Genomic DNA, 27,755 nt, shown 5'->3' with positions numbered 1-27,755 from the left:
CAGATGAACTCATACAGCTAAACACTGCTCCTATGCAAAAACAAAATGCACATGTGCACACATTGAGTGCTGACTAAACTGCTTGATCACTGGGTCATCTAAGTCAGCGCTAATTTTCCCCTTTCCTTTGCAGAGCCGTATTCAATCAAAGCTCTGCATGTGTGCCTGTGTGTGTGTGTGTGCATGCGTGCATCCGTGTGTGTATGACAGTCTGTGTATGTGTGCAAGAAAGTGTATGTAAAAATCTGTGAGATAGTCTATGTACATGTGTGTAAGAGAGTTGTGTGTGTGTAAGAGAGAGAGAGAGAGAGAGAGAGAGAGAGAGTGTGTGTGTGTGTGTGTGCGTGCGTGCATCCGTGTGTGTATGAGAGTCTGTGTATGTGTGCAAGAAAGTGTATGTAAAAATCTGTGAGATAGTCTATGTATATGTGTGTAAGAGAGTTGTGTGTGTAAGAGAGAGACAGAGAGAGAGAGAGAGTGTGCGTGTGTGCATCAATTGCATATGTTGTGTGCTCATGTGCATGTTTGTGTTGTGTCCATACAGAATTCAAAGCTTTTACTGTGAAGATTGATAAATATGTATTGTACACAAGCAAGGCCTATGAATATGCTGGACACACAGGACTTTTTCAACAATCAACAACAGACAGTCTGCTGCAGTTTTATGTATGTGTTCATCATCTTTCAGAATTCAACTCTCTCAACTTTCTTGTTTATGCTGTTCCTTCTCTCTCCCTCCAACAACGCTTTTTTTTTCTTCGTTTTTTTTTTTTTTTTTTTTTTTTTTTTAATCTCTGCTGCTCTTTCTGTTTTAAATAAAGGATCAACTGACCTGTTTATAAAAAAAAAAAAAAGTCTTTAAAAAAATCAACTGCTTTGTCATTTTAATCTTCCAACCTGTTTCACTGTATCTAAAACATGATCAGCTTTGTCAATCTATCGTTTTATCTAAAACTACTGATCATATATCAATCATCCAATCATTCCATCTACCTGTCCACTTACCTACATGGCATACTAATCTACTGGCTGAGAAATGAGGAGGAGAGAAACTGGATACTTTGAAGAAAGACAGTTGACACATTATCACCCCATCAGCATCACAACACTGTCACAAGGCTTACACACCACAGCGCTGATGCAAAGTAGAAGGGATTCTCCCACACTTCCAGCTGGGCCGCATTACAACCACATTAAAACCAAAAGCCAGAAGAAGAAAAACAAAGCGCTGCAGGCAAAAAGCTGCAGAGTCAGAAGCACAGCACCCAGGTGTGTGTGTGGTGAGGTTAGTCAGTCTACTGTTAAAGCAGTCACCATACTCACTTGCTTGTGATTCTGATCAAGGAACTAGACACAACACAGGAGTCACAGTCAGGGATAAAACTCCCCAGCATCAAAAACAGCACACTCACACAGATAAAACCAAACCCCCCTCACCCCCACACAGAAATCCCTTGTTTTGAAAAAAACAAACAAAAACAACAACAGCACACCCACAGACTGAAAACAAAACCCCTCACCCACCCCTCATGACAGAGTCAGTCAGAAGTCCCATGTGTTTGCAACCACCACACCCACCAAGTTAACACAAACATCCCCCGTCAGCACTACAGCACAAGACAGACACAAGACCACAACACCATCAACTGACAAACATCACCTGACCTTTGGTCAACCATCAGCTTACAAGGGAAAGCTTCATGGCTCATGTGCAGAAAGTGAAAAGACAAGGCAGAGAAAGAAAGAGGAGGGTGAGATCAATCATGTCCATTTGCACACACCGCATGACAGCATGCTCTGGAAATGTGAGATCTCATTTTATGATCATATTTCCTTGGTGGATGGTGCTATCATCTAAATCCTCAACAAATATGATGGCAACTTCTCCACAACTGAGAGTAAAAAAACAAAGAAAGAAAAGGGGTTGAGGTGCCCGGGGGCAGCCCTCTTCACTTCACCTGCCTTACAGGTGTGCAACTGTCCACGTCACGCAAACTGGCTAAATCATCTTGGAAAATGGAGTATGGCTGCCTACATGGTGGGGTAAATAAACAAATCAGTCATACGTAAAATGTTACAAGTCTGACTGAGTATGCATGTGTGCGTGCCTGAAATCTGATTGAATGACACAGGAAATGAATGAGGAGCGCCCAATGGCAGCCGTCAGTCGGCAGCCTGTTGTGCAAATGACCCTGTGTTTGCAAAGCGCTTAGAGCTTGGTCTCCGACCAAGGATAGGCGCGGAATAAGTATCCATGTCAAATCAAAGGGAAGTGTTGTGTAAATGACAAAGGTTATGATTCATAAGTCACTGATTCTGACCTCTTTTCCAAATGTTTCATGTGCACAGCTTTCTTGGCACAGCATCAAATATTTCAGAACAAATGTAGAAAGTTTGTCATTTGTACCAGATCAGCAAACCAAACTTTGACAGTAGTTCAGGTCTGCATCCGGTCACTTCAACAACTGGAGGCACTTTTTCATGAGCTTACAGAGTAGATTTACCTATTTTTCTATTGAAAGAGACCATTCTGTTTCATTCTAAAACTGACATGTTTATATCACAGGGATAGATGAGAAGTATGCTCATCTGTTGGAACAGATAAAAAGTTTTTAAAAAGTATGCTTATCTGTTAGGAGAGATAAAAAGTATGCTTTAAAGAATAACACTTCAGAAAACAATATGCACATGCATATTTCATACCATATTAAGCTGCCACGACACACAAGGAAGACGAAGGAGTTCATTTTTTATGTGACTTGTTGAACAAAGAAACTAGTACTTTGCCAGGGAAAGACACTGACCAGAATTCCTTCCCAGTTTTGACAGGTAACAGCAAGATGTGGAGTTATGCAGATTGTATTTAGACTTTTACATCACAGATACGTCAGTGTGTGAAACAAAACCCCTACTGTGTGTTTTGTGAGAAAATTCCTCTTATTTTACAGTGATTAGTTGGCTTTCACATTTACAGTAATACCGTAGCATTTGACACACATAATCATTCTCAGTATGCATAATAGTGTCAAGGATGGTGTCTATGGAAGCAATGGTCCCTGAGAAAATGTCTCTGTTAAACTTTACGATGGACATATACATACACTCGTGCAATGGGATGATTACAGAGACTTACTTTGTTTACACATGAGCCAAAAAATCAGGTGAGCAGATACTCAAAATATTTTGTGAATGGATAAGAAAATGTAAACAGAACACACACACACACACATACACAAACACATACACACACTCACATACACGCACAGGTGCAAGCAACACACACACACACAATGCATACATGAACTAAGGAGGAAGGAAAGACATTGTTGAGGAGAGGCAGTTAGCATAACCAAAACTAGAACACTATCTACATACTGCACTTGAAAAACAGGGGCTTAAACCCATGTAAAATGGACTGTTCCACAGAGTGGGCCAGTATCTGATGTAAACATCTAAAAACTGAAGCGTGGAAATGATCCTCACTCTGCCTCTCACACAGAGATGGTTCGCGCCCTGTGGCACACAACGTCACCTCCACAGATCTCCACTGCTGCTGGTCTTTTGTTATCTCAGCTAGCTTCCTCCAGGTATAGCCACTCTCCTGTCGTGTGCTGTCTTAACTAGCCTCCCCCAGGTATAGCCACTCTCCTGTCCTGTGCTGTCTTAGCTAGTTTCCCCCAGGTATAGCCACTCTCCTGTCGTGTGCTGTCTTAACTAGCTTCCCCAAGGTATAGCCACTCTCCTGTCGTGTGCTGTCTTAGCTAGCTTCCCCCAGGTATAGCCACTCTCCTGTCGTGTGCTGTCTTAACTAGCCTCCCCCAGGTATAGCCACTCTCCTGTCCTGTGCTGTCTTAGCTAGCTTCCCCCAGGTATAGCCACTCTCCTGTCCTGTGCTGTCTTAGCTAGCTTCCCCCAGGTATAGCCACTCTCCTGTCCTGTGCTGTCTTCCCCCAGGTATAGCCTCTCTCCTGTTGTACTGTCATAGCTGTCTTCCCCCAGGTATAGCCACTCTCCTGTTGTACTGTCATAGCTAGCTTCCCCCAGGTATAGCCACTCTCCTGTCGTGTGCTGTCTTAGCTGTCTTCCCCCAGGTATAGCCACTCTCCTGTCCTGTGCTGTCTTAGCTAGCTTCCCCCAGGTATAGCCACTCTCCTGTCCTGTGCTGTCTTAGCTAGCTTCCCCCAGGTATAGCCACTCTCCTGTCCTGTGCTGTCTTAGATAGCTTCCCCCAGGTATAGCCACTCTCCTGTCCTGTGCTGTCTTAGCTAGCTTCCCCCAGGTATAGCCGTTCTCCTGTCGTGTGCTGTCTTAGCTGTCTTCCCCCAGGTATAGCCTCTCTCCTGTTGTACTGTCATAGCTAGCTTCCCCCAGGTATAGCCACTCTCCTGTCGTGTGCTGTCTTAGCCAATTTTCTGTCATGTGCTGTCTTAGCTAGCTTCCCCCAGGTATAGCCACTCTCCTGTCCTGTGCTGTCTTAGCTAGCTTCCCCCAGGTATAGCCACTCTCCTGTCGTGTGCTGTCTTAGCTAGCTTCCCCCAGGTATAGCCATTTATTTAGACAGAAGAAGGAAAATCATTGCTTGCAAAATTCAAAGGCCATTTGATTGCCTTTAACCTTCACCATGCCTTCCAAGATTTTTTTTTTTTTTTTAAGAAAAAGAAATCTAGAAGAGTTTGTAATTTTCATAAACAAGTAGAAACAACGTATGCAGTCTGCAGCTGATGTTTCCGATCAGTTGCACTGTACAAGATGTACATAAGCACAGTGAGGTTATGGTGTAATGTTTCACTGAGGGGGACTGGGGGAGGGAGAATATGAAACAAATCAGTTTTGATCCTTGTGTTTGTATTCAGTGGGAGAAAAAAAAAATCTCTGAAAACAGCCAGCAACTTCCCAACAGACAGACACACGACAGACACATGGTGAGGGCTCAGTCTGAAAGTTGCAACAACAACACATGGTGTATGTCCACTGGCTGTGTTTGCCATCTGAACTCCTCCTGACTTGACAGATGTGGAGTTAGTCACAACACAACCCCACCCACTCACACTCTGAGCAACACAAAAAGCCAGTGAGATCGAACCAGCCAACTGTTACACCCATCCCTCCTGTTGAACAGTTTGGGTCAATACACAGCCTGACTAACTGTTACACCCATCCCTCCTGTTGAACAGTTTGGGTCAATACACAGCCTGACTAACTGTTACACCCATCCCTCCTGTTGAACAGTTTGGGTCAATACACAGCCTGACTAACTGTTACACCCATCCTCCTGTTGAACAGTTTGGGTCAATACACAGCCTGACTAACTGTTACACCCATTCCTCCTGTTGAACAGTTTGGGTCAATACACAGCCTGACTAATTGTTACACCCATCCTCCTGTTGAACAGTTTGGGTCAATACACAGCCTGACTAACCGTTACACCACCCATCCCTCCTGTTGAACAGTTTGGGTCAATACACAGCCTGACTAACTGTTACACCCATCCCTCCTGTTGAACAGTTTGGGTCAATACACAGCCTGACTAACTGTTACACCCATCCTCCTGTTGAACAGTTTGGGTCAATACACAGCCTGACTAACTGTTACACCCATCCCTCCTGTTGAACAGTTTGGGTCAATACACAGCCTGACTAACTGTTACACCACCCATCCCTCCTGTTGAACAGTTTGGGTCAATACACAGCCTGACTAACTGTTACACCCATCCCTCCTGTTGAACAGTTTGGGTCAATACACAGCCTGACTAACTGTTACACCCATCCCTCCTGTTGAACAGTTTGGGTCAATACACAGCCTGACTAACTGTTACACCCATCCCTCCTGTTGAACAGTTTGGGTCAATACACAGCCTGACTAACTGTTACACCCATCCCTCCTGTTGAACAGTTTGGGTCAATACACAGCCTGACTAACTGTTACACCCATCCTCCTGTTGAACAGTTTGGGTCAATACACAGCCTGACTAACTGTTACACCCATCCCTCCTGTTGAACAGTTTGGGTCAATACACAGCCTGACTAACTGTTACACCCATCCCTCCTGTTGAACAGTTTGGGTCAATACACAGCCTGACTAACTGTTACACCCATCCTCCCTGTTGAACAGTTTGGGTCAATACACAGCCTGACTAACTGTTACACCCATCCCTCCTGTTGAACAGTTTGGGTCAATACACAGCCTGACTAACTGTTACACCCATCCTCCCTGTTGAACAGTTTGGGTCAATACACAGCCTGACTAACTGTTACACCCATCCCTCCTGTTGAACAGTTTGGGTCAATACACAGCCTGACTAACTGTTACACCCATCCCTCCTGTTGAACAGTTTGGGTCAATACACAGCCTGACTAACTGTTACACCCATCCCTCCTGTTGAACAGTTTGGGTCAATACACAGCCTGACTAACTGTTACACCCATCCCTCCTGTTGAACAGTTTGGGTCAATACACAGCCTGACTAACTGTTACACCCATCCCTCCTGTTGAACAGTTTGGGTCAATACACAGCCTGACTAACTGTTACACCCATCCCTCCTGTTGAACAGTTTGGGTCAATACACAGCCTGACTAACTGTTACACCCATCCCTCCTGTTGAACAGTTTGGGTCAATACACAGCCTGACTAACTGTTACACCCATCCCTCCTGTTGAACAGTTTGGGTCAATACACAGCCTGACTAACTGTTACACCCATCCCTCCTGTTGAACAGTTTGGGTCAATACACAGCCTGACTAACTGTTACACCCATCCCTCCTGTTGAACAGTTTGGGTCAATACACAGCCTGACTAACTGTTACACCCATCCCTCCTGTTGAACAGTTTGGGTCAATACACAGCCTGACTAACTGTTACACCCATCCCTCCTGTTGAACAGTTTGGGTCAATACACAGCCTGACTAACTGTTACACCCATCCATCCTGTTGAACAGTTTGGGTCAATACACAGCCTGACTAACTGTTACACCCATCCCTCCTGTTGAACAGTTTGGGTCAATACACAGCCTGACTAACTGTTACACCCATCCCTCCTGTTGAACAGTTTGGGTCAATACACAGCCTGACTAACTGTTACACCCATCCCTCCTGTTGAACAGTTTGGGTCAATACACAGCCTGACTAACTGTTACACCACCCATCCTCCTGTTGAACAGTTTGGGTCAATACACAGCCTGACTAACTGTTACACCCATCCCTCCTGTTGAACAGTTTGGGTCAATACACAGCCTGACTAACTGTTACACCCATCCCTCCTGTTGAACAGTTTGGGTCAATACACAGCCTGACTAACTGTTACACCACCCATCCCTCCTGTTGAACAGTTTGGGTCAATACACAGCCTGACTAACTGTTACACCCATCCCTCCTGTTGAACAGTTTGGGTCAATACACAGCCTGACTAACTGTTACACCCATCCCTCCTGTTGAACAGTTTGGGTCAATACACAGCCTGACTAACTGTTACACCCATCCCTCCTGTTGAACAGTTTGGGTCAATACACAGCCTGACTAACTGTTACACCCATCCCTCCTGTTGAACAGTTTGGGTCAATACACAGCCTGACTAACTGTTACACCCATCCTCCTGTTGAACAGTTTGGGTCAATACACAGCCTGACTAACTGTTACACCCATCCCTCCTGTTGAACAGTTTGGGTCAATACACAGCCTGACTAACTGTTACACCCATCCCTCCTGTTGAACAGTTTGGGTCAATACACAGCCTGACTAACTGTTACACCCATCCTCCCTGTTGAACAGTTTGGGTCAATACACAGCCTGACTAACTGTTACACCCATCCCTCCTGTTGAACAGTTTGGGTCAATACACAGCCTGACTAACTGTTACACCCATCCTCCCTGTTGAACAGTTTGGGTCAATACACAGCCTGACTAACTGTTACACCCATCCCTCCTGTTGAACAGTTTGGGTCAATACACAGCCTGACTAACTGTTACACCCATCCCTCCTGTTGAACAGTTTGGGTCAATACACAGCCTGACTAACTGTTACACCCATCCCTCCTGTTGAACAGTTTGGGTCAATACACAGCCTGACTAACTGTTACACCCATCCCTCCTGTTGAACAGTTTGGGTCAATACACAGCCTGACTAACTGTTACACCCATCCCTCCTGTTGAACAGTTTGGGTCAATACACAGCCTGACTAACTGTTACACCCATCCCTCCTGTTGAACAGTTTGGGTCAATACACAGCCTGACTAACTGTTACACCCATCCCTCCTGTTGAACAGTTTGGGTCAATACACAGCCTGACTAACTGTTACACCCATCCTCCCTGTTGAACAGTTTGGGTCAATACACAGCCTGACTAACTGTTACACCCATCCCTCCTGTTGAACAGTTTGGGTCAATACACAGCCTGACTAACTGTTACACCCATCCCTCCTGTTGAACAGTTTGGGTCAATACACAGCCTGACTAACTGTTACACCCATCCCTCCTGTTGAACAGTTTGGGTCAATACACAGCCTGACTAACTGTTACACCCATCCATCCTGTTGAACAGTTTGGGTCAATACACAGCCTGACTAACTGTTACACCCATCCCTCCTGTTGAACAGTTTGGGTCAATACACAGCCTGACTAACTGTTACACCCATCCCTCCTGTTGAACAGTTTGGGTCAATACACAGCCTGACTAACTGTTACACCCATCCCTCCTGTTGAACAGTTTGGGTCAATACACAGCCTGACTAACTGTTACACCACCCATCCCTCCTGTTGAACAGTTTGGGTCAATACACAGCCTGACTAACTGTTACACCCATCCCTCCTGTTGAACAGTTTGGGTCAATACACAGCCTGACTAACTGTTACACCCATCCCTCCTGTTGAACAGTTTGGGTCAATACACAGCCTGACTAATTGTTACACCAAAGCAGGTCAACAATATATATATATATCTATATCTATATATGTACCATCATTGTCAGTTCTTGGAGCCCATGATTTCTCTATCAGAGGTAACCATTGCATATTCATAAAAGCTGTGTTGTTTTTTCCACAAAACCATATCCAGATTTCAGATACTGAAGTTACTCAGGATACTGACTGAACTGAGAGAAAAAAAACCCACTAACCCACTCCAAGAGAATACATTCCCAGAATATAGGAGTTTTCTGTCTGACCTGATCTCAATACTATGACGCACATGAACTGAAATAATGTCCAATCAAACAAATATTCATATGCAATCCTGGATGGTAACAAAGAACATGAACAGAAACAACAACCAAAAAAAAAACAAACCCGCTACCCATTAATTTAGAAAGCATACATTTGCCACTGGAACAACACTCACAGGCACACACACACACGCACAAATACACGCATGAATATATATAAAAACCAAGCCCGTAAAACAAAAACTAAAAAATAAGCGCTAATATCATATGGCAACACACACACACACACACACACACACAGTGCCAGCCATGACACCACAAACAAAGGGCAGGAACTGTACAGGACCTCTGCCCACTGACCTGGATGCTCTTGTCGCTGTTGGCATAGTTGTTGACGATGGCCAGGCTTTCCTGGAAGCGCGTGGTGCTCAGTCCCATCACACTGCCGATCAGCTGGGACACTGAGATGATCACCTGCACACAGATGCCAACCCCTGTCAAGTGTTGTGGGAACAACAATCACCTGCACACAGATGCCTGTAGGAACAATCACCTGCACACAGATGTCTGTAGGATGCCTGTAGGAACAATCACCTGCACACAGATGCCTGTAGGAACAATCACCTGCACACAGATGCCTGTAGGAACAATCACCTGCACACAGATGCCTGTAGGAACAATCACCTGCACACAGATGCCTGTAGGAACAATCACCTGCACACAGATGCCAACCCTGTCAGCGAACATTTATTTTATTATCTACAAGGAATACAAACATTTGGGCCTACCTGCAACATGGTGTAACTGCTACAATTAAGCTGATTGGTCAACTCAATGCTGTTTCAATGTAAACACACATGTGATTGGCTGAGCATCATCATGTGAGTTACTGCCCTGGCCTCTCGAGAGTGATACGTCTACAGCATCTGGATAATGTTAGGACAGGAAAGCATGTGACAATGCTATGTAGTAAAAAATGAACTCGATGGAACAATTTAGATGTTGGTAACGTTAGAACAAACTGCGATGGAGCGTAACAAACTATGGCGAAATTTGAATAGTTGGGATCTCTGCCTGCAGCACAGCCACCTTCATCAACACCTCTATCATCATCCCACAGTGGGAAGGAATGCGTGAGGACTGTGTCATCATCCCACAGTGGGAAGGAATGCGTGAAGGTGTCATCATCCCACAGTGGGAAGGAATGCGTGAGGACTGTGTCACCATCCCACAGTGGGAAGGAATGCGTGAGGGTGTCATCATCCGACAGTGGGAAGGAATGCGTGAGGACTGTGTCACCATCCCACAGTGGGAAGGAATGTGTGAGGACTGTGTCATCATCCCACAGTGGGAAGGAATGCGTGAGGACTGTGTCATCATCCCACAGTGGGAAGGAATGCGTGAGGACTGTGTCATCATCCCACAGTGGGAAGGAATGCGTGAGGACTGTGTCATCATCCTACAGTGGGAAGGAATGTGTGAGGACTGTGTCATCATCCCACAGTGGGAAGGAATGCGTGAGGACTGTGTCACCATCCCACAGTGGGAAGGAATGCGTGAGGACTGTGTCATCATCCCACAGTGGGAAGGAATGCGTGAGGACTGTGTCACCATCCCACAGTGGGAAGGAAAGCGTGAGGACTGTGTCACCATCCCACAGTGGGAAGGAATGCGTGAGGACTGTGTCATCATCCCACAGTGGGAAGGAATGCGTGAGGACTGTGTCACCATCCCACAGTGGGAAGGAATGCGTGGGGACTGTGTCAACATCCCACAGTGGGAAGGAATGCGTGAGGACTGTGTCATCATCCCACAGTGGGAAGGAATGCATGAGGACTGTGTCATCATCCCACAGTGAGAAGGAATGCGTGACGGTGTCATCATCCCACAGTGGGAAGGAATGTGTGAGGACTGTGTCACCATCCCACAGTGAGAATGAATGCGTGAGGACTGTGTCATCATCCCACAGTGGGAAGGAATGCGTGAGGACTGTGTCATCATCCCACAGTGAGAAGGAATGCGTGAGGACTGTGTCATCATCCTGCAGTGGGAAGGAATGCGTGAGGACTGTGTCATCATCCCACAGTAGGAAGGAATGCGTGAGGACTGTGTCATCATCCCACAGTGGGAAGGAATGCGTGAGGACTGTGTCACCATCCCACAGTGGGAAGGAATGCGTGAGGGTGTCATCATCCCACAGTGGGAAGGAATGCGTGAGGACTGTGTCACCATCCCACAGTGCGAAGGAATGCGTGAGGACTGTGTCACCATCCCACAGTGGGAAGGAATGCGTGAGGACTGTGTCATCATCCCACAGTGGGAAGGAATGCGTGAGGACTGTGTCACCATCCCACAGTGGGAAGGAATGCGTGAGGACTGTGTCATCATCCCACAGTGAGAAGGAATGCGTGAGGACTGTGTCATCATCCCACAGTGGGAAGGAATGCGTGAGGACTGTGTCACCATCCCACAGTGGGAAGGAATGCGTGAGGACTGTGTCATCATCCCACAGTAGGAAGGAATGCGTGAGGACTGTGTCATCATCCCACAGTGAGAAGGAATGCGTGAGGATGTCATCATCCCACAGTGGGAAGGAATGCATGAGGACTGTGTCATCATCCCACAGTGGAAAGGAATGCGTGAGGACTGTGTCATCATCCCACAGTAGGAAGGAATGCGTGAGGACTGTGTCATCATCCCACGGTAGGAAGGAATGCGTGAGGACTGTGTCATCATCCCACAGTGGGAAGGAATGCGTGAAGGTGTCATCATCCCACAGTGGGAAGGAATGCGTGAAGGTGTCATCATCCCACAGTGAGAAGGAATGCGTGAGGACTGTGTCATCATCCTGCAGTGGGAAGGAATGCGTGAGGACTGTGTCATCATCCTGCAGTGGAAAGGAATGCGTGAGGACTGTGTCATCATCCCGCAGTGGGAAGGAATGCGTGAGGACTGTGTCATCATCCTGCAGTGGAAAGGAATGCGTGAGGACTGTGTCATCATCCCACAGTGGGAAGGAATGCGTGAGGACTGTGTCATCATCCCACAGTGGGAAGGAATGCGTGAGGACTGTGTCATCATCCCACAGTGGGAAGGAATGCGTGAGGACTGTGTCATCATCCCACAGTGGGAAGGAATGCGTGAGGACTGTGTCATCATCCCACAGTGGGAAGGAATGCGTGAGGACTGTCATCATCCCACAGTGGGAAGGACTGTCATCATACACTGGGCAGTGAGAAAGGAGAGAGAAAAATGATAAAAGTAAGTAGGCAGACCAAAGGAACAGTTAAGGACAATAATAAGCTTTAACACATTCACACTCCATACAACTAAACCAATTTCATTTTTCTTTTTGCTGTGGATCTATTTATTTCCCTGTAAAAGTGAACTGTCTTCACGATTTTGCTGCAGGCAACTGTGTGTTTGCTGTGGGATGCTTTACATGCACCATGTGCATGTTACATTTCAAATTCATCTTTCAGTCTCATCCAAGTAACTGGTACTTAGACCACAACTCAAGGTGAAATGGAGGGAGGTAGGGTCAGAGGCGGGTGGGGGTGGGGTGGTGAGGGGAGGAAAAGTCCAGCTGCACTGGTACGGTGGGGTGGTGAGGGGAGGAAAGTCCAGCTGCACTGGTACGGTGGGGTGGTGAGGGGAGGAAAGTCCAGCTGCACTGGTACGGTGGGGTGGTGAGGGGAGGAAAGTCCAGCTGCACTGGGACAGACTGATCACACCAAGCACAGCACTCCGCCTTTTCTCCACTCCCTGTTGATCACAGGGAATCCAGTTTGGAGGCGCCGTGGCTGAATCTGTTGTCCTTGAGAAAAACACTTTCCTCCAATTTTCTTCACTCTATCCTGGTGTGAATGGATATATTCTTCTTCTCCTTCATGGGCTGCAGCTCCCATGTTCACTCGTATATGCACGATGGGCTTTTACGTGTAGGACTCTTTTTATCCAGCCATGTAGGCAGCCATACTCCGTTTTCAGGGGTGTCCATACTGGGTATGTTCTTGTTTCCATTGCCCACTGGACACTGACATGAATTACAGGATCTTTAACGCGCATATTTGATCTTCTGCTTGCATATACACACAAAGGTGGTTCAGGCACAAGCAGGTCTGCACAAATGTTGACCTGGGAGATCGGAAAAATCTCCACCCTTTACCCACCGCCATTTTCCGAGATTCAAACCCGGGACCCTCAGATTGAAAGTCCAACGTTTAAACGGATATACGACTTCAGTCATGGAAGGTTAGGTGGCAGGGGAGGACTGGACCCGGACTTCCAGTGTGGATACCCAGACACAGTGAGAGTGGTTTCCCTCCCTCATTGGCTGTAAAAGGCTATGGGACCTTCAACTCTCTACCCTTCATATTAGACAGTACTTGTGCATATGCACCTTTCCTCAGAACACTTTAAAAAAATTTTATATGGGAACAAAAAGGACTGTACCTGCAAGTGGACACGCGTGAAACTCTTCTTGTTGGAGAAATCAAAGTTGGTCCTCATCAACAGGTAGAGCAGAGCACAGGCCTCGCGCCGAGTGGACACCAGCTTGGAGTTACAGCAGCGCAGGATCTGCACGCACACCAAGACCTAAGGTTCAGGTTCAGGTTCTCCAGGAGGCATCAGTGCACTCAGACAACACAACACCACATCTGACAGGCACATGTCTGACCAGCAGCATAACCCAACGCACTACGTCAGGCCTTGAGTGCATGCATATACATTTGCATACCATTAGACTGGATTTCTTCTACAAAATTTTGCCAGAGGACAATACTCATGTTTCAGTGTGCTATGTGCGTGCTGCACAGAGAACCTTGGTTTACAGTCTCATCCAAAAGATTAGATGCTCAGTAAGATTTTCCAGTGAAACTTGGGAGAAAAGGTGAGACAGTGAATTGAACCCACACCCTCAAGGACAATGAACTGGCAGGTAAGCGTCTCAACCCACACCCTCAAGGACAATGAACTGGCAGGTAAGCGTCTCAACCCACACCCTCAAGGACAATGAACTGGCAGGTAAGCGTCTCAACCCACACCCTCAAGGACAATGAACTGGCAGGTAAGCGTCTCAACCCACACCCTCAAGGACAATGAACTGGCAGGTAAGCGTCTCAACCCACACCCTCAAGGACAATGAACTGACAGGTAAGCGTCTCAACCCACACCCTCAAGGACAATGAACTGGCAGGTAAGCGTCTCAACCCACACCCTCAAGGACAATGAACTGGCAGGTAAGCGTCTCAACCCACACCCTCAAGGACAATGAACTGGCAGGTAAGCGTCTCAACCCACACCCTCAAAGACAATGAACTGGCAGGTAAGCGTCTCAACCATTCTGCCACCTTCCTCTCATGAGGTTTAAACATCATTCATTGCCACTGTCACACCATGACAACATTGTTTTCTGCTTGTAATCAGTACTTTTCAACTGGTGATGACCAACTTTATATACTAAAAATAAAACAAGCAAAATGTTCATTAACTGAAGTAATATTGTTGAAAATGTTTCCACTGGATTATTTTTCAACAAAGCATAATTTTTCATTTTGTTGAGTTCGCTGTACTGAAATGCAGCAAGTCTATAAGGGTCTGTAAAAGGATAGGGTTTTTCATGGAATCAAGGCTCAGAGACAATATGACTTTATTTCAATATACACAAAGGCATGCGCATGTACACACATACACACACACACACACACACACACACAAACGATTCCATTCCTGAATGACAGGAAATGTGCAGACACAGTCACTCAACGCATGTATACAACTTCTAACACACGATGCAGACACACAAATCATCCACCCATACACACATGCAACCCTTCATCCCGACTCCATCACACCTGTACACAAAGGCACACCTGATCACCAACACACCAACACTTACACAGAAAAGAATGAAAAGTGTGTGTGTGTGTGTGTGTGTGTGTGTGTGTGTGTGTGTGTGTGTGTGCTCTCACCTCATAACACAGTTGCCCACACATGTCAGCACTCCCTTTGAACAGCACTGTCTGAAACTGCACACACAAAGAGAATACTTCAACACAGCTGTACAACTCTACATAAAGAGAGTACAAATCAAAGTTGAGAAATACTAGAGGACGGTATAATACATAAAGGACTAAATTTGCACAATATTCTGAACAGCAAAACATGTATGATATATCCATCAAATGGACGGGGGGGAAAAAAAAGCAATACTACCATCTTCATTCAAAAAATACCAAACACACACACACACGTCATTCTCCAACAAAAACTTGACAACAGAAATAAATTACCTTTCCTTCTGCTGAAATCATGGAGCTACAACTGTGTTGTTCATGTATACAAATGAATGGGTGCTGACAGTGAGGCACGTTTTTATCCCATTGGTTTGGCAGCCAGTCTCCATTTTCGGGAAAGGTGAGGGGGACAGGGGGTGGGGGTGGGGGTGGGGGGGGTTGTGTACTGCATGTGTTTGTGTTTCCATAATCAAACTATCCAACACTGATGACAGGATATTTGATCTTCTGAATGTGTGTACACACGATGACGACTAAATGCTTCCAGGTCCGCACATACGTTAGCCTGCAATATCAGACATGAAACACACACAAGCAATAACCCAAAACTGACCTCACCAGATACCATACTGGGACCTGAACCAGAGACCCTCGGACTGACTGTTCAAGGGTCTGACCAGTGGACAGTGAGATGCGTCCCTGACCTTTTTCCTCTTCTTCTTCTTCGTTCATGGGCTGCAACTCCCATGTTCACTCGTATGTGCACGAGTATGCTTTTACGTGCAGGACTGTTTTTATTCTGCCATGTAGGCAGCCATACTCTGTTTTCTGGGGGGTGCATGTTGGGTATGTTCTTGTTTCCATAACACACCAAACACTAACATGGATTACAGGACCTTTAACGTGCGTATTTGATCTTCTGCTTGCGTATACACACGAAGGGGGTTCAGGCACAAGCAGGTCTGCACATATGTTGACCTGGGAGATCGGGGAAAATCTCCACCCTTTACCCACCAGGCGCCGGTTACCGTGATTCGAACACGGGACCCTCAGACTGAAAGTCCACAGCTTTAACTACAGGACTATCGCGCCCATCTCTGACCTTTTTGATGAAGGCCCTCCAGGCGCCGAACACGTGTCGCTGCAGGGTCTCTGACTGGGGGGAGCGCAGGTAGCCTAGGTACAGCTGGAACACGGTGCGCATCAGGTGGTTGTCCCCCCCTCGCTGCTCCAGGTCCTTCTGCACACACACCGTCAACCACATGCTGGTGATGGGCATTGTCATGTCACATGCTGCCATATCGCACGCTGTCATGTCGCACATTGCCATGTTGCACACTGTCATGTCGCACACTACCGTGTCAATCACATGTTGTCATGTCATACACTTGTCATGTCGCACATTGCCATGTCACATGTTGCCACGTCACACATTGCCATGTCACACGTTGTCATGTCACACACTGCCATGTCACACATTGCCGTGTCGCACAATGATGTCATGTCACACACTGTCATCACGTAACACACTGTCATGTCACACACATTAACAACAACAACAAATAAATGTCAATTGATAAACACGGTCACATAATACTGATAAAACAACAACAAATATATGTGAATCAATAAACACGGTCACATAATACCGATAAAACAACAACAAATAAATGTCAGTCGATAAACACAGTCACATAATATTGAAAAACAACAAATAAATGTCAATCGATAAACATGGTCACGTAATACTGATAAAACAACAACAAATAAATGTCAATCGATAAACACGGTCGCATAATACTGAAAAACAACAACAACAACAAATAAATGTCAATTGATAAACATGGTCACATAATACTGATAAAAAAACAACAACAAATAAATGTCAATCAATAAACACGGTCACATAATGCTGATAAAAAACAATAACAAATAAATGTCAATCAATAAACACGATCACATAATACTGATAAAAAATAACAACAACAAATAAATGTCAATCGATAACACGGTCACATAATACTGATAAACAACAACAAATGCAGCGGAACCATCCAGCCCATTATGGACACCGTCATGTCATACACATTAAAAAACAATCAACTAACAAAATCCATCTGAAATCACTTTTGTGAACAAAAATTAAATTAATGCCAAACCAACTAACCAACTGACAAATGCTGTGGAATCATTCGACCAGTGACAGACACTATCTGCCAAACATATAGAAAAAAAACCTAACAAATGCTCATCAATGACCATTGTCATGCCATACAATACAGTTAAAAAAATGAAAAAAACAACAACATAGAAATGCTGTGGAATCATCCAACCAATGAACAGCAAATGCCAACAATAACATGTCAAACAGATAAAAAAACAACAACAAAAAAACCTTACAAATGCCAAGGAATTGTCTGACCAATGACGGATATTGTCATGTCATACAGACGAAAAGAAACTAACAAATGCCAATGAAAAAAAAATTCAGAGTCATCTAATCATTAGAAACAGTAAATTTTCAATTTTGGAGCTGAATCTAATCTGTGAACGGCAGTCTCTTTCTATAAGTGGGTATTACTTTCATGATCTCTTTCTGTAACTGGGTATTACTTTCATGATCTCTTTCTGTAACTGGGTATTACTTCAATTATCTCTTTCTGTAACTTGGTATTACTTCAATTATCTCTTTCTGTAACTGGGTATTACTTCAATTATCTCTTTCTCTAACTGGGTATTACTTTCATGATCTCTTTCTGTAACTGGGTATTACTTCAATTATCTCTTTCTGTAACTGGGTATTACTTCAATTATTTCTTTCTGTAACTGGGTTTTACTTCAATTATCTCTTTCTGTTTCTGTAACTGGATATTACTTCAATTATCTCTTTCTGTAACTGGATATTACTTCAATTATCTCTTTCTGTAATTGGGCATTACTTCAATTATCTCTTTCTGTAAGTGGGCATTACTGCAATTATCTCTTTCTGTAACTGGGTATTAGTTCTATTATCTCTTTCTGCAACTGGGCATTGCTTCAATTATCTCTTTCTGTAACTGGGTATTACTTCAATTATCTCTTTCTGCAACTGGGCATTACTTCAATTATCTCTTTCTGTAAGTGGGCATTACTTCAATTATCTCTTTCTGTAACTGGGTATTACTTCAATTATCTCTCTCTGTAACTGGGTGTTGCTTCATTTATCTCTTTCTGTAAGTGGGCATTACTTCTATTATCTCTTTCTATAAATGGGTATAATTTCTATTATCTCTGTCTTTAAGTGGCTATTGCTTCAATTATCTCTTTCTGTAACTGGGTATTACTTTCATGATCTCTTTCTGTAACTGGGTATTACTTCAATTATCTCTTTCTGTAACTGGGTATTACTTTCATGATCTCTTTCTGTAACTGGGTATTACTTCAATTATCTATTTCTGTAACTGGGTATTACTTCAATTATCTCTTTCTGCAACTGGGTATTACTTCAATTATCTCTTTCTGCAACTGGGTATTACTTCAATTATCTTTTTCTGTAACTGGGTATTGCTTCATTTATATTTTTCTGTAAGTGGGCATTACTTCTATTAGCTCTTTCTATAAATGGGTATAATTTCTATTATCTCTGTCTTTAAGTGGCTATTGCTTCAATTATCTCTTTCTGTAACTGGGTATTACTTTCATGATCTCTTTCTGTAACTGGGTATTACTTCAATTATCTCTTTCTGTAACTGGGTATTACTTTCATGATCTCTTTCTGTAACTGGGTATTACTTCAATTATCTATTTCTGTAACTGGGTATTACTTCAATTATCTCTTTCTGCAACTGGGTATTACTTCAATTATCTATTTCTGTAACTGGGTATTACTTCAATTATCTCTTTCTGCAACTGGGTATTACTTCAATTATCTCTTTCTGTAACTGTGTATTACTTCAATTATCTCTTTCTTCAACTGGGTATTACTTCAATTATCTCTTTCTGTAAGTGGGCATTACTTCAATTATCTCTTTCTGCAACTGGGTATTACTTCAATTATCTCTTTCTGTAACTGGGTATTAATTCAATTATCGCTTTCTGTAACTGGGTATTACTTCAATTATCTCTTTCTGTAACTGGGTATTACTTCAATTATCTCTTTCTGCAACTGGGTATTACTTCTATTATCTCTTTCTAAAAAATAAGTGGGTGTCACTTCTATTATCTCTTTGAAGTGGGTTTTGCTTCTATTATCTCTTTCTGTAAGAGGATAAATATATTAACTCTTTCTATCAGTCAAAAGTGGGTTTTATTTCTGTCTCTTTTATCTTGCTGTTCAGGCAGACATAATCCTGTATGGGAGAGAGTACATCTGGTGCCTTTTTGTTTTTGCTGAATGCTGAAATGGATAACCCTATAGTTAACATGTACACTTCATCTCTGTATCCATTTGAAGGATCACAGCACCAACAGGTCTGCACATAGGTGATTGCATTTAATGCTAATTCTCTCACACCCATGTGTGCACGCACGCACGCACGCACGCGCATGCACACGCACACACACACACACACACCACCTCCCCTCACCTTGAAGTTCTGACAGTAGAGGCACAGGATGTCCAGAACCACCAGACCCATCTCCGTGGAAACGTTGGCTTCCTGCAGTGCCTTCAGCATGGCGTCAGCATCTGAGGCTGTGGGGGCTGTCACAAGAGGAAATACGGTTCTATTCATTGTTTGTGTTCACTGTAGGGGCTGTCACAAGAGGAAGTACGGTTCTGTTTGTTGTATCTGTTCACTGTGAGGGTTGTCACAAGAGGAAGTACGGTTCTGTTTGTTGTATCTGTTCACTGTGAGGGCTGTCAGAAGAGGAAATACAGGTCTATTTACTGTTTGTGTTCACTGTGAGGGTTGTCACAAGAGGAAATACAGGTCTATTCACTGTTTGTGTTCACTGTAGGGGCTGTCACAAGAGGAAGTACAGTTCTGTTAATTGTATCTGTTCACTGTGGGGGCTGTCTCAAGAGGAAATACAGTTCTGTTAATTGCACCTATTCAGTAACAGACACTGTTTACATGTTAATGGGCAATACATCTCAATTATGATCAGACACTGTAATTTTCACGCTATAAGGCAATACATTTTTATCTATAAACAGTCACTCATTTGCAATACATTTTTATCTATATCTGTGATTTTCTGGTTATTGGGCAACACATTCTTATCAACATCAGTCACTGACTTCAGGCAGTAAGACAATAAATTTTTGTAATAATATAATAAGACAGTGATTTTGGGGGCTCATAGGCAATACATTTTTAGTGTCGTACTCTGATCAGTGTCAGTTATTCCCTGAGCATGCTGTCCTATCTGCTTAGCAGATGTGGTGTAGCCAATATGGATTTGTCTGAACGCTGTGACGCCTCCCCGAGTAACTGAACTGAACTGAACTTTCCTATGACCTCCCACTCCCAGTCCTCCATCCCCCTTCCCCCTGCCCCCCACCCCCACTCTGTGTGGAGTCAACGCACTGTGGAACATGTCGGGCACCATGTCCCCGTACTGGCTGGGGGTGCGCTGTGACGACAGGCTGATGGGGCGTCCCCGCTGGTGCTGGAACGACGGCGTGGTCAGTGCCGACCTCTGATTGGTCGATCCGCTTATCATGCTGAAGGACGCAAACAAGCACGGGTTAGTGACTGTCAGGTGAATGTCGTGATACAATCACATGGGTGGCAGTGACTGATTTCTGTCACACTGTGAAGTTTGCCGCCGGGCTGCAGGGGCCGCCTAACTGAAGTGTGTGTCTTGTTACCGAAACAAAGTAAAACGAAGAAGGACAAAAATTCTTTTTTTTAAAGCTGAAATGCCAAAACGGAAATCTGTATAATATGGAAATACTTCCACCCATGGAATACATACCACCACATGGAACATTGTGTATCACAGCACAGCACAGCACAGCACAGCACAGCACAGCACAGAGCAGTACAGTACAATGAAACAAAGTAAAACATAACAGAGCAGAGTAAAGAAAAGTACAGCACAACACAGCACAGCACAGTACAACACAGCACAGTAAAACACAGAATGATACAACACAGCACAGCATAGTACAACACAGCACAGTACAACATAACACAGCACAACACAGCACAGCACAGTACAACACAGCACAGTAAAACACAGAATGATACAACACAGCACAGCATAGTACAACACAGCACAGTACAACATAACACAGCACAACACAGCACAGCACAGTACAACACAGCACAGTAAAACACAGAATGACACAACACAGCACAGCATAGTACAACACAGCACAGTACAACATAACACAGCAAAACACACCACAGTACATACAACACAGCACAGAACATACAACACAGCACAGCAAAACACAGCATGGTACAACACAGCACAGAAAAATACAGCACAACACAGTATAGTACAACACAGCACAGCACAGCACAACACAGTACAGCAAAACACAGCACAGTACAGCACAACAAAACACATCACAGTATAACACAGCACAGCAAAACACAGCACAGTGTAACACAGCACAGCGAAACACAGTACAGCAAAACACAGCACAGTACAGCACAGTGTAACACAGCACAGTGTACAGCAAAAAACAGTATAGCAAAACACAGCACAGTACAACACAGCACAGCAAAGCAAAACACAGCACAGTACAACACAGCACAGCAAAACACAGCACAGTACAGCACAGCACAGCAAAACACAGCACAGTACAACACAGCACAGCGTAACACAGCGCGGTGTAATGCAGCACACCAAAACAGCACAGTACAACACAGCACAGCGTAACACAGCGTGGTGTAACGCAGCACACCAAAACAGCACAGTACAACACAGCACAGCGTAACACAGCGTGGTGTAACACAGCACACCAAAACAGCACAGTACAACACAGCACAGTGTAACACAGCACACCAAAACAGCACAGTACAACACAGCACAGCGTAACACAGCGCAGTGTAACACAGCACACCAAAACAGCACAGTACAACACAGCACAGCTTTTGGTTCTTGGCATCAATGACCATCCTTTAGACTGGAAAATCAAAATGAATGTCTAGTTTTTGAATGAGACGATAAACCAAGGTCCCACCACGCACAGCACACTCTCGGTGCACTGAAAAAGAACCCATGGCAACAAAAGTGTTGTCCTCTGGCAAAATTATGTAATTATGTAAAAAGAACTCCACTCTGATAGGTAAAAAATATACAAGCATGCACTCAAGGCCTGACAAGCACGTTGGGTTATGCTGCTGTCAGGCATCTGCCTAGAAGATGTGGTGTAGCGTATATGGATTTGTCCAAACGCAGTGACGCCTCCTTGAGAAAGTGAAATTGAAACCATTTCCACATTCTCAAGCCCTGCAGAGTGCTTGCTTATGTCACAGTGAAAAGTGACTGGGTGGGGTCAGACTCTAAATCCATCTTTACTATTACCATATCACTTTATAACCCGCTATCTTTTTAATGAACATTTCACCTCATCGCTAAAAGGTTTTGTTTTCAACCAAAGACGCATCTTAAATATCAACAGAAACAGCAGTGAAGGCTTCTGTGATCACCACTGTCACAAGAAATCAAAAGTTTACCTCAGAGTGTAGATTTTCTTCCTTCCTTGATACTGGAAATGCTGAAGGGACAGTCTGAAATAAAATCATCATATCTGGTCAATACTTTCATCTTACATTGTAAGGGTTGTTATCAGATACTTTCATCTTACATTGTAAGGGTTGTTATCAGATACGTTTATCAAAAACATTACTTACCATCATTCATAACTGGCTTGCTGTCATTTAGTCAGCATAATGCTCCATCCAACTCCTAGTGAATTGTATGTCAGTCTCAAGATATACTTTGACAGGAATTTCTGTGACTGTATCACAGGTTGTCGATGTGGATGACTGTTTCTCAGTGTGTGTGGTGTCAATGTGTAGTGCATGAATTGTGTGCATGGAGAGAGTACAGCATGAAGAGTTGCAATATGCAATATTATACACTACGGAAAAATGACTATTATCATTACATGTTGTCAACCTTTCAATTGTACAAGGTACTGATTGGGGAATACATCATTTCAATCACAAACACTGCAGTAAAAAAAAAAAAATTAAAAAACCTACTCTGCATGCATTAGGTGTACCTATGTTTTTTCTTTCAGCCGCAGTGGATTTACCAGCTTGGCTATCTTTCTTTCTGTTTCCATGTCAGCATGTGAGAAATTTCAGTTCCTTCTTCCATTCCTTCCTCTCTCTCCCTCCAACTCACACACACTGAATATGTGCATACACACGTGTATATAAATGCTAACATACACAGAGAAATGAAAAGATGGGTATCCACACACACTCACACACAACTCTTACCCTCTCAAAACAGCATACTGAGTTGAAGACAAATTATCTCACTAGTTTTCAAGTTGAAGTTGCATAAAAAAAAGTAAGTATAGTAGTAAACATGTTGTATGTAACTGTGGAGAAATCTTTCAATTTTGCATATCCCTTTCGAGTGTGAAACTTTACAACAAACCTGCTTTATCTAGCTTTCTTGAGAGATGGTTTGGAGAATTTAATGGTTTCTTGACATTGAAAAAAAATCTGTTTGTTTGTTTCACAGTCCACTTCTCTGCTTTATCTATTATTTTTTTTTTTTTTTTTCTTTTTCTATGTTTCCACTTTTGGGGTGCTTTTTTTTTATCTTAAATTACACTCTGTGAATAGATGTGAAACTGAAGAAAATGAGCAGTACATATACATGCATGAATGAGTACACACACACACACACACACACACACACACACACACACACACACAGAGTACACAGAGTATACACACAAACACACACACACACACACACACACACAGTACACAGAGTATACACACAAACAACACACACACACACAAAGAGTACACACAAACGCACACACACAGAGTACACACAAACACACACACAGATTACCCCAACAAAGCAAAGAAATCAATGACGTCATGCTCCGAAGAGTTGTTGAGCCACCCAAGCAAAATATCTGAAACACACCATGACAAATGTTTAGAACAATCCATGAATCTTGATCACCAACCTATAACTGAAGACAACTAAAAGGAGTGTGCGATGTTGAGGGATGGTGAGAGAGAGAGGGGGGGTGGGGGATGGGGGTAGAGAGACTGACTGACAGAGAATATAGTGAAGACAGAACTGGTGTAATGAACGGACCTTCCGCTGTGTCAAGAACAAACAACAACCTAAAACGTGCCTCATGGGTTAACTTTACAAACAACACATGTTGAAAACTTTACCCAAGCGAGCAGCCAAATACACAACTGTCTTGCTTTCACAAGAGATAATATGAACGAAGATGGGCAAAGTATTAACTCACTCGGGACAAAAGGCCCCGATCCTGTCCCTCCTGTTTACAACCGTTTCAGACAAAGGGCCCTGATCAGGCCTTAGATAGCTTTGAATTTTTTGAGTGGCAACTAATTTCCATAATGACATCATGAGCTTAGAATATCTTTACTTACCTTTCCACTCTCCACAGCAACCAATAAATGCAGTGTGTGTTGCTGTGCTCGTAAGCAGGAGTTATTTTCGCAGTGACTGGTTCACGTGAATATTGCTTGTCAACAATGGCATCTGACCCAGTTTTGTTTCAATCACAATGCAGACAACAGAATTAGACAAACTGGCCCTATCACTGCAATATAATGATCTGAATTTAATATGACTGAAACTCTTTGTGCTTTCCTGGATTTGTTTGCAAGTCATCAGTGTGAGCTAATTTTGAACAATAAATATGGACACTTTCATCATCTCATTGTATGATAGCATAAGAATGGAGAATATTTCATATCTTGTCTCCACCTAACTTGTTATCTTACTGATCAGTTTTGAAGTTTTCAGATCATAAATTCTAAATTTGTTTTTTGGCAATTTTTTTTCTTACCCATACAAATGGATCACCTGTGGGTAAAGTCAGGGGAGCTAACTGGCAGTACAAAGTGAGTTATGAAGGAACACACTTTTGTTTGAGACTGTTATATTTCAGGTATTGCAGCAGAAAATCAACTTTCGTTTTCCTTTGGGGTTCATAAATGGACATGACTTTTCTTTCTCAGTTACGTTAGTCCTGAAACACCATTCATATGTTCTGAGCCATGACAATAGAATTCCTAACTGTATTCGGCTGATTCCGACTGAGGCCTACAATAGAGAGACATGACAGACACACAGCAGTAACCACTGATAGAAGAGACAGACATGACAGACACACAGCAGTAACCACTGATAGAAGAGACAGACATGACAGACACACAGCAGTAACCACTGATAGAAGAGACAGACATGACACACAGCAGTAACCACTGATAGAAGAGACAGACATGACAGACACACAGCAGTAACCACTGATAGAAGAGACAGACATGACAGACACACAGCAGTAACCACTGACAGAAGAGACAGACATGACAGACACACAGCAGTAACCACTGATAGAAGAGACAGACATGACACACAGCAGTAACCACTGACCTTCAGGCAAGTTCTTCAGGACATACATCAGACACACAGCAGAAGCCACTGACCTTCAGGCAAGTTCTTCAGGACATACATCAGACACACAGCAGAAGCCACTGACCTTCAGGCAAGTTCTTCAGGACATACATCAGACACACAGCAGAAGCCACTGACCTTCAGGCAAGTTCTTCAGGACATACATCAGACACACAGCAGAAGCCACTGACCTTCAGGCAAGTTCTTCAGGACATACATCAGACACACAGCAGAAGCCACTGACCTTCGGGCAAGTTCTTCAGGACATACATCAGACACACAGCAGAAGCCACTGACCTTCGGGCAAGTTCTTCAGGACATACATCAGACACACAGCAGAAGCCACTGACCTTCGGGCAAGTTCTTCAGGACATACATCAGACACACAGCAGAAGCCACTGACCTTCAGGCAAGTTCTTCAGGACATACATCAGACACACAGCAGAAGCCACTGACCTTCAGGCAAGTTCTTCAGGACATACATCAGACACACAGCAGAAGCCACTGACCTTCGGGCAAGTTCTTCAGGACATACATCAGACACACAGCAGAAGCCACTGACCTTCGGGCAAGTTCTTCAGGACATACATCAGACACACAGCAGAAGCCACTGACCTTCGGGCAAGTTCTTCAGGACATACATCAGACACACAGCAGAAGCCACTGACCTTCGGGCAAGTTCTTCAGGACATACATCAGACACAGCAGCAGGTCCTTGATCTCCGTCATGTCCAGCTTGTGGAGGCGACTGACGTAGGACGGGGAGGGGGCAGGGCTGGAGGGGGCTGTGCCAGCTGCCGACTGGCTTCTGCAACCAGGAGAAACAGCAGGAGAGAAATCAGCGTCTGATTCCGTTAACAGCGGTGAACAGTTCCAGGGCACACACATACACACACATTAAAAGTGCAGGAGAGAAATTAGTATCAATCGTTTAACAATGGTAAACAGTTCAAGAGCACACACACTCAGCTATACATACACATAAGAGCTTGCATGCACATGCACACACACAGTGTTCCAAACAGACATGCACACAAACACACACACACACACATACACACCAGACACACACACACAAACACACACATAAACTGTAACTAAAAAATAGATAAATAAATAAACTAAAGTGAAATTTTGTTTCTGGCTCTAACTCCAAACATTTGCTGTCAAATTACATAAAGAATCAACCGAACAAGTAAAAAGAAAAATAATAAAAAGTTAATGTTTCAAATTATAAAACCATCAATACAGAACACTGTCAACGTTTACTCAAAAGCATTCTTCAGCATCAGAACAATGCCTCAATGTTCTACACAAACAAAATTTTACTTTTATTTTTTGTCAAAGTTGTTATCAATTGAATCAAAGTATTCTTCTGCATGGAAACGTCACAATGGTCAAAAAGCAAACAAACACTTACGTCATATTTTGTCAGTGAAGTCATTGATTGTACCAAAAGCATTCTTCAGTATCATAAACCCGAACACATAATGTTAAGCAAACAAGCAATCATTCTTTTCAAAAAGTTTTATCATTGTTGTCATCATCACTTTTGAGACGTCCCCTGCCTCCTACCTTGTTACTTTCCCCTTGGAGTCCTTGTCTCCCTTGTCGGAGGAGGCGGAGCTGTTGAGGGAGTTGGTGGATCCGTCCTTGCCCTGAGCAGCCAGGCTGATCTCTGCCGACGACTGTGGCACCGCCACTGGGAACAACACGGGACACAGTGTCACCACAAACTCAACACAGCTTCAAGCAAAAACTACACATCCAACACCCTGCAGTTTTAACACATTTCTCAACAAGCAAAATCTGCTGAGCTGCTGACCCTAGACCATGCAGTTTTGATAGCAGCAGTCAACACTGTGGGTCGAGCGGAGTAAAAACTCACTTTATTATTGTTTCAAATGACTTTTCAAACACTGCATTTACAGGAAGTTCAGAAAGTAGTCTTTCCCTGAGAGTCTTGCATGGCAAAGTCCAACTTTTGTATGTTGTCTACGGCAACA

The 27,755-nt window shown here is 43.8% G+C and overlaps 1 protein-coding gene across 8 annotated transcripts in view; it reads right to left on the bottom strand.

Moving 5' to 3' along the window:
* The window catches only part of LOC143289044 (dedicator of cytokinesis protein 9-like), a 141,925-nt gene that overhangs the window by 62,019 nt on the left and 52,151 nt on the right, over positions 1-27,755 (bottom strand). For 5 of the 8 annotated variants that reach the window (XM_076597843.1, XM_076597837.1, XM_076597839.1 and 2 more), the window contains 11 exons: positions 27,325-27,451; positions 26,418-26,557; positions 24,157-24,223; positions 22,791-22,844; positions 20,685-20,821; positions 19,740-19,855; positions 16,277-16,414; positions 15,130-15,186; positions 13,610-13,735; positions 9,515-9,628; positions 1,324-1,347 (listed from right to left, as the gene is read on the bottom strand). In XM_076597843.1, the coding sequence (XP_076453958.1) occupies positions 1,324-1,347; positions 9,515-9,628; positions 13,610-13,735; positions 15,130-15,186; positions 16,277-16,414; positions 19,740-19,855; positions 20,685-20,821; positions 22,791-22,844; positions 24,157-24,223; positions 26,418-26,557; positions 27,325-27,451 (1,100 nt within the window). The remainder of the gene's footprint in view (positions 1-1,323; positions 1,348-9,514; positions 9,629-13,609; positions 13,736-15,129; positions 15,187-16,276; positions 16,415-19,739; positions 19,856-20,684; positions 20,822-22,790; positions 22,845-24,156; positions 24,224-26,417; positions 26,558-27,324; positions 27,452-27,755) is intronic. The other 3 variants (XM_076597840.1, XM_076597844.1, XM_076597845.1) reach the window with 1 other exon arrangement.

The sequence above is a fragment of the Babylonia areolata genome, chromosome 13 (genome assembly GCF_041734735.1).
Source record: "Babylonia areolata isolate BAREFJ2019XMU chromosome 13, ASM4173473v1, whole genome shotgun sequence".
Lineage (NCBI taxonomy): Eukaryota > Metazoa > Mollusca > Gastropoda > Neogastropoda > Buccinidae > Babylonia > Babylonia areolata.
This window is presented reverse-complemented; position numbering and strand designations above follow the sequence as displayed.